Source organism: Dipteris shenzhenensis, chromosome 30 (genome assembly GCF_047967505.1).
Source record: "Dipteris shenzhenensis isolate YYH24624 ecotype China chromosome 30, Dip_SZ_1.0, whole genome shotgun sequence".
NCBI lineage: Eukaryota > Viridiplantae > Streptophyta > Polypodiopsida > Gleicheniales > Dipteridaceae > Dipteris > Dipteris shenzhenensis.
Genome location: NC_141625.1, coordinates 38,510,431 through 38,531,145, shown reverse-complemented (window position 1 = coordinate 38,531,145; position 20,715 = coordinate 38,510,431). Strand labels below are relative to the sequence as shown.

Sequence of the window (20,715 nt, the reverse complement as noted above, 5' to 3'; positions counted from 1 at the left end):
CTAGAAATCTCTCTACTCTCTCAAAAGGAAATGAATGGCAAAGAGTTCATGAAAATTTCAAGAAGATCACTCAAGAGAAAACATGAGAAAACAAGGTGTGCCTACAATTAATCCAAGAGAGCTAGACCTAAGCTATGATACCATGTGAAAGTGCAGATTGTGCTCTCCTAGTGCAACATGGAATTAGCAAAAGATCAAGGGGGATCAAACCATATAATAAACTCCATGAGAGACATATGGTAGGAAATACTCAATCTATTGTAATGTGTGTGTTCTCAACCATACATGATAGGCCTCTTGAGGGCCTCTTATATAGAGATTGCCCTTTGAATAGTCAACACATGTGGGACCCTCTCATCCATATCTCTCCTTGTGGATATCCTTCATCCACATCTCCACATCATGTAGTCCACATCCTAGGGTGGCTACTTTAATTCTTTCCTGTACCATACCTTAGCCTCTAATTATGTGCTCATGGCACCACAACTCTCAACATGTTGCATGGTTTTCATGTTGTTAATATGGTGCACTTTTTTCTTTCTAGGTATGTGAGCTCAAAGGAAATAGATCCCACCACGGTTGAGGATGCTCAAGTTATGTCAGTGGAGGTGGTTTGTTTAGTGGAGGAGACCTTTTCACGTTCTATTCTCATAAGCCAACTACATCTCATAGTGCATTTGGTGGATGAGATTACTATATGCGGCACTATACATGCAGGATGGTTGTTCTTCCTTGAGCACTTTTCATGAAACCTTGAAGGGTTTCATGAGGCAAGATGCAAGGCTGGAAGGTAGCATGGCCAAGGGTTGGTTGGTACAAGAGTCACTTGTATATAGTTCTGAGTTTCTTGTTGATGTGAATAGCTCTCTCCCATGACTATGGAGAGATGATGAAGACCTAAGGATGACCTCTATTGTGCCTCAAGGGAAAGGACGGAGCAAAGTAATGGACACAAAGTTGCTTAATAATGTAAACCTCTATTGCATGCTTAATAGTGATGTGATGAAAAGATGGGTGAAAAGATACGAGGATGCAAAGGCAAGAAGACAAGGAGAAAGGACTCTCTTTCATACACACCACGGATATGTGCCATACCCTGAGCATCTAAGAGCAGATCCAAAGGATATTCATGTGGATTGGCTACTTGATGAAATGGAGAGAGCAGAGAGAGATGAGGGGATGCATATCACAATGGAAGAATGGGACTATGCTAGAGGATGCATGCAAAAGGTCAGTTTATAGAATGCTATGCATAAGCTAGGAGCTTTCAACAATTTAGACTGCTCATTCAATTGATTTTGTTTTGGTGTAGTGTACTATGTTCAATGCTATATGGTGTGAGGGCAAGCATTTTTGGACACAACGAATTGATGATAAGGGAAAAACACAAGATTGCGGCGTCATTGCTAGCTTTGAGGGAGCCAATGGATCCATGGATGATTATTGTGGCATAATTCAAGATATTATTAAGCTTGACTTTCAATGCTTCTTTGTGTATGTTTTGGATGTTAAGTGGTTTAAGGACGTGGTGGAAAGAGGCCCTAATGCAACAATCAAATGCCATGCAAGTGGCTTTGTAACTATTGACTCCACAAAGTTTTGGCAAAGCAAGAAGGACACAATAGTACTACCACAACAATGTGAACAATTACTGTACACATATATAAAAATACTCACTTTTTAATATTTGATACCTTCGATGCAACGAAAATAACATGTTTATATTTGTGTTTGAATTAGGTTGTCTATCAATCAATGGTGGATAATAATAGGTGGTGGAACGTCATACCTATTACGCCACATTCCAAAAAAATGTATAGTACATTTACTAATATGGAGCATATGGAGGATGATCATGGCCATGGAGGTGATGATGATCATGATACGAGAGAGGAGGATGATCATGAGATAGAAGATACAGATATTCAAGCCATTACCCATGAGGACGATCCTGCCATTGGTGATGCTAATTTCGATGAGCACAGTAGCATAAGTAGTAGTGGGCTGAATGTATTTATAGATCTGAACATTGGTTTGGATATTAAAGTAGATAGTTTGGCAAGGTTTGATTTCATTGAGGATGAGATCGAATCATAGCCCATCATTGATATTGGAAAAACTATTTAATATATTGTCTCATTCTCCTCACCTCAATTTTGATATATGTGGGTTTGCAAAAAAGTATATTATCGTGTGTGACACGTTCATAGCGTTGATATTTTTTTAAAATTATGTGCTTTGGTAATCATGGGCAATGTTTGGAAAGAAGTGATGCACATTTATTAGCTTGTAGAAAAATTTTACTCTCTGTTGTGCATATATAAACACATCTAAAACACATTGTAGATGTGCTATTAGAGACGTGAATAACCATGCTATTAGATGCACTAATAGACGTGCCCATATTTTCACTAATTCTATTTGCGCCTATAGACGCGCCCACTATTTTGCACGTCTATAGTTTCTTTGTCTTGTTGTGGATGTTAAAAGATAGCTAGTGGAACTAGCTTAAGATATTTGTTGAAGAAAGCATCATGTGGAGTACATATGAAGGATAATACTTGCACTAGGAAATTAAGGGAGGAAGCAATCAAGAAAGTCTTTCTAGTGAGAAAAATGAGAACCATGTTTCTCACTACTATATGTGTTGAAACTAAAAGTTATCATCTTAAGATAATACAAGATGGTTAGTGCATGTTATGTCATGGGAACATAATATGAGTGCCTGAACCAATGGACACAATGTGGCCACCGTCCTTTGCACGTGTTTTCGTTTGGGGTCATTGTTAACACAATATTAAAGTGTAAATTCTATAATATTCCATCTATGAGTAGATGTGCCTATCTGCTGCTGACTGCAACTATCCAAGAGGCAAGAGTAGATGCAATATGGGAAACTTATGGTGACTTTCCAATTAATTCATCTAAAGTTGGTTCATCTCAGTAACTTTGCAATTCATTCATATTCAATTGATTCATCTTGTGGTGATTCATCTCCACCCAAAAAGTCTCAAAAATAAAATCTCTGATGACGAAAAGATTGCTCATCGTATTTTTCTCTCCTTGGTTTACTGTAACTTGGGTTATTGGAGTGATGCATATACTCACCAAGATGACCTTGCTTGCACTCCTCTCCTTGCCTAGCATTCTATTAGTGCTAGGTGGCAAGGGAAGCGAGTGTCTATTAAATTTGGTTGGTGCATCGTGGATAGAACCGTATGGAGATAGGGAATGAGCAAGCAAAGAGAGAGAGAGAGAGAGAGAGAGAGAGAGAAAGAGAGAGAGAGAGAGAGAGAGAGAGAGAGAGAGAGAGAGAGGAGAAGAAGAAGAAGAAGAAGAAAAGAAAGATGTCTACAGGAGGCCTCACGGGCCGATGGGACAAAGTACATAGAAAGACATACTTATACAGTGACTCAGTGGGCTGAAGCAAAGGGTGCGCTAGGCCCTTGCTGAGTATTAGTCTATGCTCAACAAAATCATAATCATGAATAGAAATAGTCAACTGCATCTGCATAGTGGACTACATCAATCTATCCTGTATCAGGTACAAACTGAAAAACAAGTCAACTGGAACTCAGAATCAGAATCAAACAAGTCAGTCTCGAAGCTGGGACTCAGAATCAAAATAAAAAACTGAAGCCTAGCACAGTGATGGCCCTCTGGTGAGCTGTGAAGATAAATCCTATGTGCATTTATTGAGCTGTCTCACGCTACACGGGGGGGCGTGGTATCCTCGCTCTCTGAACTCTCTAGGCTATGTCTAGAGTGACCCTTCGTCTCTATTAGTCTCCCTTGAGGAGAGTTGTGATAGGTCGGACCTCAATAGAGTGTGCTTTGGACACTCTCTATCGTTTATGTGGTCTCTGCATCCCTCTCTATCGTTTATGTGGTCTCTGCATCCCTCTCTCAGTGGTACCACGTCAAATGCTAATCCAAACTGCTCTCATGTCGGCTAGCTCCTCCTCCTCCACTCCGCTGTGTCCTAGGACTTACTCAAATGTATAGAAGTTTGTGACACGTCGCTGTTTGGTCAGCCTCTATGTCCTATGGTGGTTTGGCCATCCCCTACTACTCTCTGATATGTCATAGTAGTGTCTCTGTTGTGGGCAAAACTAGCCCAAAACAGGAATATGCATAAGCAATGCCAAGACAACAAAATTGTGTAGAAACAAAAGCTAGTCAGTAGTCAAACAGAAGTTGATAGTCGGACATAAGTTGGACTGTATTACGAGCTCAAAATGTATCCTTCAAGGCAAAAGTAGATACAACAGAGAAAGATCAATAGCTTTCTTCTCCCAACAATACACATCCAGGAGCATGGAGAACTGTGCATGGAATCATCATCCGATTAGTATCCAATTTGCCAAAGGGGAATACATGGTATGAAATCTTGGTCAGATTGCAGTCTGAATACCATACCTCAAGATACCATTATCCTAAAGCAATTATAACTACCCATAGTGTTTCTTGGTAGCTGCCACTCATCTATATGACTTGTGACCTTCCAACTTCCACATGGCTCTACTTAGCCTAGGTTCCTAAATACCCCTCAACACCTGGCACTTTCGGTGGGCATCTCTTTTTGGAACAAAAAAGCATAGACACGAACCCTTCTTAACCTCTATGGTGTAGGTTTTACTGATTACAATTGTACCATTTCATGGCTACATGCCAAGGCTGGGAACCCATGAAATATAATGTCATCCATGCTAGTTCATACAAAATAAATAAGTAGAATCATGCATGAATCAGCATGTTCACATTCCATTGGCATGGAATGGATACATCGCTCCGATCAAGCAAATAGCAATATGTCGATGAAGCTTTAACATCCGCAACATATGTTGTGTGAAGTCCTCAAAACATATTTGAAAGGCAATGCAATCATTATTAGTAAGTTTTAGTCATTATACTAGTTTTCACAGAATAAAACCTTAATTGGGGATGGTGTATATGTATTATTTAAAGGGCCATCACTCCATGGTGGGAAGGAATGAAAGTCCTAACTCAATGCCACAATGGAATTCATGGAATACATTTTCTTAGAATCTACATCCTGAAGAAAATCATGGACATTGATTACTATTGGCACACTTAGCACAAAAACACAACCACCTATTGCCACACTTGCAATGTATGCACATACTTAGAGATGAGAAAATCTCCAACCAAATCAATTCCACCCCATCTTTTCTCTCAAAATTAAAGCACCCCACATGACCTTGCAAACTTCACGTCTTCTTAACCACTACTTCACTAAGTGCATAGAAGGAAATGCCACAGTAAAAGATAATGAGGTCCTATAACAAACTCCATCGTTCACTACATCTATGGTTGGTTTGGGTATCCCTAAGATCATCATAGATCAGTTGTGAATGATGTGGTACACGAGTCTAAAGAGGCTGTCGAGGAACCATCAATAAAGTGATCTTTGTTACCCTGAAGCAATGGGACTTATTTATGGCACTTTTTGTGATATCATGAGAAAGACGGCAACATGAACCCAAACTTAGAGATGCAAGTTGGGCTACACGATGACTATCGACCACTTATTCATGTTTTGGTATATGGCACAAAAACCATCATGCCAACACATTATTAAGTTTTTGGTGTTGCCCAGTTGGAGATGAACCAAGGCATCGTAAAAGTATGCATGACCCTTTTGACTTGTAAACATTAAAGGAATAGATTCAGACATCCATGCTGCCTATTGATAAGACAAAGAACTGGAACCATTCCCAACAGGGAAGAGAGCACAAGCAAAAGAAACAAGAAGCCACCTGTTGAAATGTTATCATCAACTCCAACCTATGTTGGCCTCACATACACACAAACTTCTTGAATGGATCACACAAGGAATCCTCTTGGTGCTCTCTTTTTTTTTTTTAATGAAAAGACTTCTATTAAAGTATGACTCATGGAAGAAATACATCATGCATAGCATGAGAAACAAAATACTATGGTGCTTTCTTATAATTTTGGCTACTTGCAATCCACTGTTGATAGAAACCATTTTTCTCGCCAAATTGAGGCACACCATTTCGAATGAAGGGATCATGATGGAAAAAACAAGGATTGATGCCATTCAAAAGATGGAATCGATGAATATCAAGCAAGCTCACTTAGGGAGGGTGAGGCTAGGCTGCGGATGATGCTTTGCAAAGGAGAAGGGAGACAGAGCGACAAGAAGAAGAAGGCAATGAGGAAGTTGGCCATGGCGAAGGGAAGGAATCGATGAAAGCAAGATGCAATTGGAATGGATGAATCGATGAGAGGAGTGAGGACAGTTATTTATAGGACGGAATGTCCTCCTAGATTGAGTTGCCATTCTATCAAGGCCTTCCACCCACCAAACGTAGTGAGAAGGGCCTCCATTATGCATTGTCTTTTTTTTTGCAAAGAATCCATTATCATTGTCTTTGTCTTTGTCTTTATCTTTGTCATTGTCATTGTCATTGTCATTGTCATTGACCGTGTTCTCAGAAAACCTGCACACTACATACCATGAACGTGCAACATTTTCATTTCCACCTCCCAAATATATGTTCTCCATTTTGTATTCAGAGCACATATATATATATATATATATAACTCATGCATTCTTGACTTCACACTAGTCCAGTCACAAAAGTTCGACCCATAAACGTCAATCATGCAGCGTGGAGTACATACTATCACATTACTCTCTCTCTCATCAATTTGAGTCAGGCCACAGGTATGTACAAATACATGTACCAAAGAGTAGAGATCTTCAAATGCAGTCCTTACAATCTCCTTCATCTATTGTGACATTGTAAATTCATCTCTTTATGAAGCACACTTTCCGAGAAAAAACTTGGGGAAAGAAGCAGATGCGCCTACAAGGATACAATCTAGCTCTAACAACCACAAATGGTAACAAGCAATCTCTTCATTTTAGTACATTGAGAACTCGTTCAGCAAGATCCAAATTGAGGGTGACAGTTAGCCGGGAACCAAACCACTGATCATGGGAAGAACATCAGAGATCAGCTGCTTCGTGTGTTCCATCTAAAGCTTGAACTTTAATTGCTTGAGAGCTAAAGGTGTAAACGCCAGACATATAGAGACGAGGGGTTAGATTCTACATTCTTCTTTCAAAATACCCTGGTAGCACAAGACAGATTCAGTGTAGCGCATAACAAGACACAAGTCTCATTGATAGAAATACCTTAATCTTCATGCCCTTATATTCCCACCATGCAGATTTAAACTTTTGAGCCCATCTGTCAGCTCCATTCAATCAAACTTGTGATCAGTGACTTGGCATGTGATCATTAAACACCTTCAAGCACGGAAAGGGGAAACCTTTTGAAATTCATTTCGCAGATTTCCACATGCAGCATTGGCATCCAAGCCACGAGTTTGCCAAACACTGGCAGTCAATCCACAATTATTCAAAGCCTCTTCAAATGCCTTCAACTGCAAATCAATGAATAAATTTACTTAAAAATTGAATCCCAAATGCCAAAAGATATGTTAATCTCATGAAAGAACAGTCAGCTTTATTTGAATCATCCAATGCAGGACTTTTCTTGGAAAAGAAAGGTTACCAAACCGTTGGGGCTCCACCCAGAACATCAATGAAGCACGAATCAGGATACAAAAAAGTTCTCACACACACACAACAGTTTGACCACTGTGGTATATTTATATTCAGTTCCTCTTCGATATTTTAATTGGACTCGTCCAAGGTTTCCATCTGAGGGTTTTCATTGGAAGCCTTGGCCCCTACTGATCAGATAACACTAAACCTACCCAGATATCTAAAGTCAAAATCTCTTGTACTTTTCAAATGCTCTTTCTGAAAGCCAACTCCAGTGAGGGGAAACACTCTTAAAGCCATTTATATAGAATATTTTACATAATTATATTGAATGGCAACCATCTAGATTAACATTTAGTCACATTCATTGATTATGATTCCTGAGTGATCTTCTAGGGCGACACCACGTGGCGGCAATTTGTTGGTCTACGGTGCTCTTTGGCGTTGAACCATGCAAGAAGTCGAATCGGTTGAGTGGTTACGTGTGAAGCTTCCTAGAGATCCACGAGTGGCAAGTGGTGTTTCAGAGCTCTCTGGAGACGGGCATTATCATCACGTGTTTGCATGGCGGTTTTGTAAAACAGTATATATCCGAATGAAGAAGATTTTCTCCCTCTCTTTGTCGTGAAGGCCTCGAGCCGTAGTCTATGTCTATTAGCAGCTAGTTGGCTTGGTCTTTAGGGTCCTTAGTTGAGTCGTTTTACAAGTCCTTGTAATAAGCCAACAAACCCAGTAGGGTTGAGGCCTATAGTAGTTTTCAAGAGAAGGAGTCGGGTTGTTTTCTTATAGCGTATATTGTGTGATCAAAGTGAATAGTGTTAATGTGCTAACTGCGGTATCAGAGCAAATAATCAGTGAGCTTGTGATCAAAATATTACAATCGAGTTGGTGTGCATATCGAAGAAATTCTAGGAAAGGAACACTTGCTTTCCCTTGTTAGCTTAGGAGACTTCGAAGTTCGTCTGGTAGAAGAAGAAAGTCAAGGATAGTTTTATTAATGGAGGCTTGTTTTCAAGAGACTTTAGGTATCTGCTCCTTGTTTCATGGATTCTGGGAAGAAGACAAAGGCAGAGGCGACGTTAATCAAGTTCAATGGCCGGAATTTTGCGAGCTGGCACTAGATTGTGGTTTATGAAGCAGAAAGGCTTGTGGGGTATTGTATCTAGGACAGAGAAAGAGCCGACTTCTAGAGAGGCTGAGAAACGTGCGAGGAGGAAGGACAGTGATAAAGCAATTTGGAATGATGAGGATTACTTTCATCATCTTGAAGTTACTAAGTCAGCTGCTGCTGCTAACTGGACTATTCTCGAATCGTTGTTTGGAGTGAAGATGCGCCATTCGAAGGCTAATTTGAAACAGTAATTGTACAATCTATGCATGGATGACAACGAGGATCTGGCCAGCTTCCTCAATGGCATGCAGTCGTTGCTAAAACAACTTCAAGATCGTGGTTCAAAAATTGAGGATGAAGACCAGAAAGTGATCTTACTGAAAAGTCTACCCTCCACATACTTCAGGACATCACGCATACTTTAGTTAGATGATGAAGCGGATTTCATTGACTGCGTGGGCTTGCTAATGGCAAAAGAAAAGCAAGAAGAGTCTACATTCACTAGAGACACTGCTATGCTAAGACAGATAGAAGAACTCCATTCAGAGATAAGCGCACATGACACTACTGCAGCAAGCCATTGAGCGCTTTTGTGTGATAAAACAGAAAGATAAAGCAGCAAAGCAAGAGAAGAATAAGGCATGCTTAGCTCAAGAATCTACATCTGAAGAAATGGCAGGCTTAGTGTCAACTGAGTTACCCAATCAAGATTGGGCATTCTAGAATCAAGATGGTGTTCAACAGAGTGCTCATTTTCGGCGTAGAAAGATTCTTTCTGGTGTATTTGAGCTACGATGCTCGCATTTTGGGCTTTGATGCCTGTGAGATTGTGGGGCGACACCACGTGGCGGCAATTTGTTGGTCTACGATGCTTGGCGGGTGTTGAGCCATGCAAGAACTCGAATCGGTTGACTGGTTACATGTGAAGCTTCCTAGAGATCCACAAGTGGCAAGTGACGTTTCAGAGCTCTCTAGAGATGGGCATCATCATTGCATGTTTGCATGGTAGTTTTGTAAGACAGTATATATCCTAATGAAGATGATTTTCTCCCTCTCTTTGTCGTGAAGGCCTCGAGCCTTAGTCTGTGTCTATTAGCAACTAGCTGACCAAGTCTTTAGGGACCTTAGTCGAGTCGTTTTACAAGTCCTTGTAATAAGCCAACAAACCCAGTAGGGTTGAGGTCCATAATAGTTTTCAATAGGAGTCAGGTTGTTTTCATATAGCTTATATTGTGTGATCAAAGTGAATAGTGTTAATTTGCTAACAATTCCTTGCTGTTCACTTGCATTTTACCCTTTCCACTTTCTACCAAGAATTCCACACCCAAAATTAATGAATGCTTCTGCCATACACTCCACAGCTCCACACATATTTGGACACCTATATGTAAATGCTATTTGACCAGAAAATTTATGTCAAAAAGCTCAATCTAGATTAGTTTAAAAGCATGCCTGTCCTAATGGAATTCAAAATGCATCCACTATAGATTTGCATGTAGAAGTGCCAATCCCAAATCCCCTTTTGTCATTCATTTTTGCTAATGCCAATTTTATAGCACCCATGAACAAGAATTGAAAGGACGATCAAAAGGGGGAAGGTTTCAAGGAGGCATATGGGCCTTGAGCCCACTAGCCAATTATCCCGCTTGGACCCATTGAGCTGCCTCACCTCACCAATCACTATCCTAATGTTTGTTAGAGTTTTAATGTATTGTCTGGTGGTAGTTTTTTAATTATTTAAAGAAACTTTTAATGCTTGAAAAACCAACCATACAGATTAACAAGACCGAAAGGTGCTGAACATGGGAAAAAACCAAAGCCAAAAAATATCTCTTGAGGTGAGGATATAAAAAGTGCCTATAAGCCATGCCTTGTAGAAAACGCTCCTGCCTTTCGACAATCGCTCTAGACCCCAGAGCCCACGTTCCCAAATGGCGACAAGAGTGGCCGTCGGGGGAACTTGATGTCCTCCCATCACTAAACTGCAGCGGGCAACACAGATGTTCTAAGCAATGACGTTGGACACCCTCTCCCAAATATTGTCCTTTGCGAAGGCGTGAAGCATTGCATTATGTGTCTTAATCCTAGCCACGTGTTGGCCTTGGATCCTGTAAGATGGAGAGGCTAGGCCAATCGGGAAAGTGTGACGCCCCTCTGTAAACCATGTGACTATCCCCATGTAAAATCTCGTTGCATCTGTTGCCTGCTGGCCACAATCTTGAAAGTTGCTAAACAGATGCTCTATGCTGCTGCGCAACCCCAAAGATAATGGGGAATTGTCTCTAGCACCATGACTATACAACAATGTCAGCTGCCATCCCTGCATCTGCTCCAACCATGGGCCAATGGGCAAGACTCCATGAGCCATCATCCAGACGAAAAAAGAAATCTTCCGTGGTCTCAAGATACTTCGAAGACGCTACCAAAATTGAGCGAGAACCTCTCCGGGGACCTCTTGCTCAACCCAATGTCGCTCCCTTAAGGGGTCCAAGCTATTGCCTCAAGTTGCATGAGGCCACCAATGTAGGTAATATAACACAAGGGCACCTCCTCCACCGTGTTCTTGTGCCCTACTCGAGCAAGCCAAAACCACTCACCCAGGCCCCACTCAATGTCCCGCAAAGGTCTACCCTCCCATAACCAGAGGTGTCATCGTGCTCCCTTCCTCTCTGAAAGGATTGTATCTCGATCAATAGTCCAAATCTTGCCTAATTGACCTACTATGCTGATACACTTCCACCCTAGCCCATCCAAGACCTGCCCATCCCAACGGTCCCTCTCTATCTCGGCCCGCAAGAGGTCCCTCATTCCCACCCTATAATATTTTCAGCAGTAAAAACTCCATGGTGGCTGTAGGAACTGTATCCTAAGAGGCACTCCTATCCTCAGGAACTGACTGGACCAATGATGGGGGGTTCAAGTGGTGCTCAGTTTCTCCCAACAAGGTCGAGAATCATTGCCTCAATCTTTGCCATCCATACGCTTGCCCCCCTTGGAAGCGATAGTTTTTGCACCCTATCCTCTGCCTCCAAAGGGAGCGGTCTCGACCGTTGTTCCACTATGCTCAACCAATATGTGACCGATGTCCTAGCATCCGTCCCTCCGAATACCGAACCATTGGGTGCCAAATGATCAGCTATACGCATCAAGTGGGATTAGCCAGAATACGTCTCCTAGACAGGTGCTTCCAAACCCTGAAAAAGGCTTCGATCCCTCCCCTATGAAGGGGGGCTCTAAAAAGATCCATGTGAGGTTGCTAGCATTGTCCACATGTGCGGGGGTATTCGTGAGAAGCCCTTGCTGTGCAACAAGAGCTTCTAGGGCTCAAAGCCTAGTGTGAAACCATGCATCCTTGGGCCTGCAAAAGGATCATTGTCTGCCAAGCTACTCTAGCTATGGTATTCCGTGTGCCATCCGATCCAATCCATAAGAAATTATGCACCAAGCGCCTAAGCTAAGCAATGCATCCCCTATGAAAGCACGAGCACGATGCTATGTACCGAGTTGTGGCGAGAAGGACCTAGTTGGCCTTTAAGGCCCTACTTGCTAAGGAGAGTTTGATCGAGCTTTTGTAAAGACGCCGCATCACAAACTCTCTAGTTTCGAGACGATTTGCTACTCTACGGATACATCAATACCCACCTCGCACGCAAGGCATCTCACTGTCTGCCCACGCAAAATCTATCTAAAACCCAAGGCAATCCCCCAATCTCAAACGTCCTAAACCTCCTCAGTCACTCGCTCTAAGGAAGCCGACTAAGTTGGTCCAATTGATCCTTGGCTAGAGCCCTCTTATTCGGAAGTCTCATCCCTGTAAGACCTAGGACTTGAGAGCATGATCTAAGTGAAGCAAGGATGCCTCCTCTTACCAACACTCTTTAGGCTCTACACTAATGAGAACACGACTTTCATTGATAGCTTAGGAGGGAGGGGATCCTTGCTCGTTTATCTAATGATACAAATACTAGTCCTCATCTCCTCTTCAGCAACAAGCCTATATATGACAGAGTACTCATCTCTTTAGCTACAAGAGAGCATACCCATATGGTTTGACTCTCAAGTATTCATATGGATCGGCTCCCTCCCCCCGCCCCCCCGCCCCCTCCCCTTTCAATCAGCTTGGATACTCTATACATCGGGAAACATGAATTCCCCACCAAGATCCAGTTCTACTGAGATGACTTTCTAAGAGTATTAGAGGATGGAGTGATTACCAGGACCAATTTCTGAGGGCAGACACGTCTCACACGCACACACTATATCGGGCAAATGCGAGTCTCGTCATCTGGAGCAATGGCCAATGCTTGGAGCAAACTTCATTTCTGCAAAGCCCCTCCCAATCGACGATGGTCTTGAAACTGATATCAGTATGCAAGTCCGAAAAGAGGTTGGCAGACCAGGCCACTGTTGCCTGTGGGTCAGTGAAAAGAAGCGGCAAGGTAGGCTCAACCGTCGAAGTAATGGGCTTTTCATGTGTTAGGATGCCGACAAAGCCAAATCCTGCACATAGAAGAATCCTGATCTGAAGCCAATACCGCAACAGGCATTTCAAGTAGAGAACGATCGGTTCTTACACATCAACCTGGGTAGCTCGGGGAGTCATGGACTTCCGCTGTCGCACATATGGATGAAGAGCGGCACCATGGTGGCATATCGTGGCGACGTCAAGTTCGAGCGAGGAGTGCTGGAGCACGGCGTGCTTCATGCCATGAAGAAGACCGTCACTCCCATAGATCTGGTGAAAGCTTAGTGAACGCTTCTTTCAATCCAGGGGTGGTTTCGACCCACCTCTATCTTGCCGATAAAGGCATGCGAGTGGAGTTCATGACCCTCAAAGGCGATGCCATAGTCGTGAGTGGGAACGGCGACCAATTGTTGCGCCATGGCTTGCTTGGTCGAGAGTGATGATTGAGGGCTGATCGAGACGCAGCAGCCCAGGTGATGAAGGTGGAGCAGGGCCGCCGCCGTAATTGGAGCAGGGCATCCGGTCTCCCACTTTCTCAACAAAGTTTATGTTATCCTAAGCTGCATTGGGAGGTCATCTCGCTAGAACGTTACCACGCATAATACTTGCAATTGCGTTAGTTTCTTCTAAATAATGCAATTGAATACCAAGGCCAAATTTTCTATTACTTTCAATAGTATTAAGCTCACCTCTAAATATATTGTGACATGTCTTATTACTAGGTCTCGTATCAATGCTACGACAATCCAACTTCAATGACATGAACACTTGCGCAAGGATTATCAAGTACAAAGGACCCTAGTGAAGGCCACTATCCCAATCAAAGATATGTGATTCCAAAGATAACGTAACATCAACATGAACTATGCTCAACATGGAAGGAAACCACCAAGGTGCAAGCCGTCAACAAGTACTATGACCAACATTAAGGACCAACATTAAGGACTTCTTAGCTACATAAAACGCAACAAACTTCTTTCATGCCTTTCTCTCGGCTTCAATTAGCCTCTTTGAATTTCTTTCTCCCAATGCTTCAAGGATACATTGGCCATCCACATTCAACCAACGAGGGACCAATAATGCTTCATCCCAACATTCATTTTAGTCATCCCAAGTACATAGATTGCCCTACTATAATCTTGAATTCTCTGCGCAGCAACATTAAAGACTCGTCAAATTTCAGGTCTTGCTTCCTTCGAATGTCCAAACCTGTTTTCTCAACTAATGACAAGTGTTAGCTATTGCTTTTGCAAAAAAAATAATTGAACAGAATAATGGTAGTTGTTTTCACTGAAATGTGAACTTTGAATTCATATATACTATTGAGAGTGCAACGATGGGCTAGTGATAATGCGTAAGAGAGCCATTTCCAGCATTTCATTGGGGGCTTTCTTTGGACCAAGGCAGGGTGTTGTTTTAGAATACATCACTTGTAAGCTGTAACACGTGCATCCCTTTCTCTATGTATAAATCTAGTTCAATCATGGGCAATAGCAAGATTTTGTATGATTGCAGTGCATGAGAGAGAGAGAGAGAGAGAGAGAGAGAGAGAGAGAGAGGGCATGTATAGAAATTCAAAGAGAGAGAGAGAGAGAGGGGGGCCATGTATAGAAATTCACTTGATTCCCAAATGTAGCATTGTTATCCAAACAAAACTTGTGGGGTTTTGACTACACAAGTTCGCTCACAAAACTTTGAACCAAAAATGTCATACACAGAGTAGAGTAGCACAGACTATCACATCACCGGCTATGTCATTGCCATCTGAAGTCCATGCAGTTCAACACAGCTTATTCTGCCATGCCTTGGCATTGAGGTTTTCATCCCCATCCATGACATCAGCTCCAACAGTAGATGCAACGTCGAACAAAATTATGTTCACCTAATTTATTCGTAAATTTTCAAATGGGCCCGTAATACATATAAAGATGCTTAAGAGAATAAAGATTATTAAGAGCATATATATATGTATATACATATATACATATATAACTCATGCATTCTTGACTTCACACTAGTCCGCTCACAAAAGTTCAACCCATAAACGTCAATCATACAGCATGGAGTACAGACTATCACATCACTGTCTCTCTCATCAGTTTGAGTCAGGCCACAGGTATGTACAAATACATGCCTCTTAAGTATTCATACACTCACAGACCAATGGCTGTGTTTTTATCACTTCTTCAGAGGTATGATGGATTCAACCATAATAAAAGCTTGTACCAAAGAGTAGAGATCTTCAAAAGCAGTCCTTGCAATCTCCTTCATCTGTTGTGACGTTGTAAATTCATCTCTTTGGCAAGCACAATTTCCGAGAAAAACTTGGGAAAGATGCACCTATAAGGATACAATCTAGCTCTAACAACGACAAATGGTAACAAGCAATCTCTTCATTTTAGTACACTGAGAACTTGTTCAGTAAGATCCAAATTGAGGGTGACAGTTAGCCGGGAACCAAACCACTGAACATGGGAAGAACAGCACAGATCATCCGAAGCTTGAACTTTAGTGAACACGAATAGATAATTGCTTGAGAGCTAAAGGTGTAAATGCCAGACATATAGAGACGAGGGCTTACATCCTGCATTCTTGTTTACAATACCCTGGTGGCACCAGACAGATCCAGTGTAGCACATAACAAGACACACGTCCCATCGATAGAAATATCTTACTCTTCATGCCCTTAGATTCCCACCATGCGGATTTAAACTTTTGAACCCATCTGTCAGCTCCATTCAATCAAACTTGTGATCAGTGAGTTGGCATGTGATCATTGAACGCCTTCAAGAACGGAAAGGGGAACCTTTTGAAATTCATTTCGCAACTGTCCACATGCAGCATTGGCATCCAAGCCACGAGTTTGCCGAATACTGGCAGTCAATCCACGATTATTCAAAGCCCCTTCAAATGCCTTCAACTGCAAATTCAACAGTCAGCTTTATTTGAATTATCCAATGCAGGACTTTTCATGGAAAACGAAGGTTAACAAACCGTTGGGGCTCAAGACAGAACATCTATGAAGCACGAATCAGGATACAAAAAAGTTCTAACAGACACAGAACAACAGTTTGACCACTGGTATATTTATATTCAGTTCCTCTTCCATATATTAATTGGCCTCGTCCGAGGTTTCCATCTGAGGGTTTTCATTGGAAGCCTTGGTCCCTATTGATCAAATGACACTAAACCTACCCCAGATATCTAAAGTCAACATCTCTCATACTTTTCAAATGCTCTTTCTGAAAGCCAACTCGAGTGAGGGGAAACACTCTTCAAGTCATTTATATAGACTATTTTCATTAATTATATTGAATGTCAACCATCTAGAAGTTCTAAGAACAATTGTTTGACATTCAATCACATTCATTGATTGTGCACAGCTCCACGCATATTTGGACACCTATATGTAAATGCTATTTGACGAGCAAATTTCTGTCAAAAAGATATATCTAGATTAGTTTAAAAGCATGCTTGTCCTAATGGAGATCAAAATGCATCCGGTATAGATTTGATGTAGAAGTGCCAATCCCACATCCCCTTTTGTCATTCATTTTTTCTAATGCTAATTTTATAGCACCCATGAACAAGAATTGAAAGGACGGTCAAAAGGGGAACGTTTCAAGGAGGAGGAATATGGACTTTGAGCCCACTTGCAAATTATCCCGCTTGGACCCATTGATCTGCCTCACCTCACCAATCACTACCCTAATGTTTGTTAGAGTTTTAATGTATTGTCTAGTGGCAGTTTTTTATTATTAAGAAGGAACTTCTTTTAATGCTTGAAAAATCAAGCATACAAATCAGCAAGACCGAAAGGTGCTGACCATGGGAAAAAACCAAAGCCAAAGAATACCTCTTGAGGTGAGGATATACAAGGTGCATGTAGGCCATGCCTAGTAGAAAACGTCCCTGCCTTTTGACGGTCACTCTAGACCCCAAAGCCCATGCTCCCAGATGGTGCACAGGGTATAAATAATGTCCTACCAAATGGCCACAAGAGTGGCCGTTGGGGGAACTTGATGTCCTCCCATCACTAAACTGCAGTGGGCAGCCCAGATGTTCCATACAATGACGTTGCACACCCTCTCCCAAATACTGTCCTTTGGCGAAGGCGTAGGGCGTATGCAGGAGGGAAGCACTGCATCATGTGCCTTAATCCTAGCCACGTGCTGGCCTTGGATCCTGTAAGATGGAGAGGCTAGGCCAATCAGGAAAGCGTGACACCCCTCTGTAAGCCATGCAACCATCCCCCATGTAAAATCTCATTGCATCTGTTGCATGCTGTCCACAATCTTGAAAGTTGCTACCCAGATGCTCTGTGCTGATGGGCAACTCCAGAGACAATGGGGGATCATCTCTAGCACCCTGACCATGCAGCAGTGGCAGCTGCCATCCACCCGCATCTGCTGCAACCATGGGCCAATGGGCAAGACTCCATGAGCCATCATCTAGACGAAAAATGAAATCTTCCGTGGTCTCGGGACCTCTTACTCAACCCAATGTCGCTCCCTGGAGGGGTCCAGGCTGTTGCCTCAAGTTGCATGCGACCACCAATGCAGGTAATATAAGAGAAGAAGGGCACCTCCTCCACTTTGTCCGTGTGCCCTACCTGAGCTATAGGAACTACCTACCTGAGCTATAGGAACTATATCCTAAGAGGCACTCCTGTCCTCAAGAACTGACTGGACCAATGATGGGGGGGTCCAGGTGGTGCTCAGTCCCTCCCACCAAAGTCGGGAATCGTTGCCTCAATCTCTACCATCCGTACGCATGCCCCCCTTGGAAGCGATGTGCCTCCACCCTGTGGGTCCACCTCCAAAGGGAGCTGTCTCCAAATCCTAAAGGATCTCACAGGGCCGCTGTCCCACCGTGCCCAGCCAATATGTGACCGCTGTCCTAGCATCCGTCCCTCTGAATCGCGAACCACATGGTACCAAATGATCAGCTCCTCGCGTCAAGTTGGACTGACCCGAATATGTATCCCAGGCAGGCGCTTCCAAACTCTGAAAAGGCTCCTCATCAAAGGGGGTTCCTTCCCTATGAAGGGGGGCTCTAAAAATATCCGTCTATGGGACTGCTACCACTGTCCACCTGTGCGGGGGTATTCCTGAGAAGCCCTTGCTGTGCAGCAAGAGCTTCTAGGGCTCAGAGCCTAGGGTGAGATCATGCATCTCTGGGTCTATGATGCCAAGCCTCCTTGCGCCTGCAGGAGGATCACTGTCTACCAAGCTACTCTCGCTCTGGTGTTCCATGTGCCATCCGATCCAGCCCATAACAAATTCTGCACCAAGCGCCTAAGCTAACCAATGCATCCCCTATGAAAGCACGAGCACAATGCTATGTACCAAGTTGTAGCAAGGAGGACTTGGTTGGCCTCTAAGGGCCTGCTTGCTAAGGAGAATTTGACCGAGCTTTTGTAAAGAAGCTGCACCGCAAACTCTCTAGTACCGGGGCAATCTGCTGCTCTAGTGATACATCAATACCCACCTCGCACCCACTGTCTGTCCCCACAGAATCCATCTAAAAGGGCAGCCCCCAGTCTCAGACCTCCTAAATCTCCTCAGTCGCTCGCTGCAAGGAAGCCGGCTGATTTGGTTCAGTTGATCCTGGCCCCGGAGGCCTCGCAATATGTGGCGAGTATTTATGACCTGTCTAGCGACCACCTGCCTTTACACTAGATTCAAGAGATGATCATCCGTTATACGCGAATACCCAGCCTCGCTTTTGATTACTGCATACGAGGCTGGGATCGCCTCCTCCACGCCACTATCATCTCCATACCGCACCCATCTCACCCAGTCATCACCCAGCCTCCAGTCTCATCCCCACACTTTCATGCCACACTCCTTTCAGTTTCCGCTAGAGCAAGGACGAGCTGACCCATCAGAGGCTTAGAGAACTTGTTGATGGAGGACAGAAGCAGTCTCACGCTATCTGAGACCAAGCTTATCTTATTCAGGGGCTCAGACGGGAGATCTTGTAGCTCCGACAGGAGGTCACTGCTATACGCACAGTCCCAGGGAGCACCCCAGTTGTGAGGCACAGATTGCAAGCATGCAATCTGCCATCGAGGAGACATCCAGATGGGTCGACGTAGCCAAACGGGAACCTGCAAGGGTAACCGTTTCAGCTACCCTCCTAGAGCAGCAGCAGAGAGCAAGCAAGGCTCTCAACATCAGAGTATGTGGGATCCCAAGCACTGAGACTACACCGATGGCAGATGCGACGGCCTACGTGGCCACTACTTTAGGGGCGACTAAGCACAGGATTGAGAGAGCATGGCGGGTAGGGAGGGACCCCAACCGAGAGCAGCCCCTTATCATACGGTTCCATGACGCTTAGGCATGACTTTCGGCTTTACGCCATAGGTGAGCCTTACGAGACCAGCCAGCAATCTCCATAGATGAGAACCTCACTCCACTATAGGTTGAGGAGAGGCGCTTTCTCTTGCAGCAATGGGATCAGGCCCGCAAGGAGGGGAAGTGGGCAGTAGTAGGAGATGGACGACTCCTTATAGGCCCCCATCGGACACCCACCTCTCCTCCCGCATAGAGAGGCAGGGCCTATGAGACTTAGACATCCGAGACCCTATCTTGCACCATCTGGAACTATAATGGTACTTTATGGTCAAAACTAGGGAACTTCTCGGAATCCTATACAGGTCATGACATAGTCTTTTATACATAGACACATCAGAGTCTAGAGCGCCCACTACCAGTAGTCAACGGGTATACATGGGAGTCTGCCTACAAAGATGAGACGAGGGATACAGGAGGGGTTCGAGAGTCAGAAGGACTCGCAATCCTTTACAGATCCACACTTTTGGGGCCCATCTCAGTGGAGCAGAGAGATACACATTCCAGGTTTCTCTGGATCAGGATTCGGCACATGGACAGCCGGTGTTACAAACTTTCTCCTTCATCTAGTGCATATCACGGGAGTAGCACCACGAGTATCCTCCCAGCCAATTCCTGTTAGAGCGTGAGAGCTGACAGAGAAGTCGAAATCAACAAAATCACGTAAAAGCTCATTCCCCTTTCTCTCACTAACTCCAACAAGCCCCATCTCCCTAGATGGATCTAGATGCCACATGTCATCATCATAGGGCCTTTCCTGGGATACTTTAATTCCAATTGCCCCTAGGAGCATTTCTTGCATTAGGCCCTTAGCCTTAGATCCACCTAGTCTGGTGCTATCAACCCTCACCTAGGACCTTGACATTAATTCCCTCTCGATCATTTGCATGAAGCGCAAACAGATATATTACAAACATAGATCCTTTAAGGGAAATGTCGACTGATTCTTCCGAGGTCATGCTACCTCGGCTGGAGCGTAACAATCCTTCCCCCTTCAGACATCAGCGTCCTCGATGATAAAGTCTGGGAACACTCTTCGCAACTGGTATACGGATTCCCACGTAGCTTCTAATAGAGGCAGACCATGCCATGCAACCAACCCCGTGGGTATCTTCCGATTTCGTATTTGCATTGTTCCTCAGTCCAAGATTCTTGTTGGTTTGCGCCTTGCATTATCCTCTATCTCCTGAAACAAAACCACACCTTCGATTAGTGA

At 43.5% G+C, this 20,715-nt stretch overlaps 1 protein-coding gene across 3 annotated transcripts in view; it reads right to left on the bottom strand.

Moving 5' to 3' along the window:
- Positions 1–6,773: 6,773 nt before the first annotated feature.
- The window catches only part of LOC147882082 (Radical SAM superfamily protein), a 66,943-nt gene continuing 53,001 nt past the window's right edge, over positions 6,774–20,715 (bottom strand). Inside the window, exon 10 of one of the 3 annotated variants that reach the window (XM_087401838.1) lies at positions 6,774–7,440. In XM_087401838.1, coding sequence (XP_087257964.1) covers positions 7,306–7,440 — 135 coding nt within the window. In that variant the 3' untranslated portion in view covers positions 6,774–7,305. Of the gene's footprint in view, positions 7,441–15,130; positions 16,061–20,715 lie in introns of those variants that run through there. The other 2 variants (XM_087401839.1, XM_087401837.1) reach the window with 2 other exon arrangements.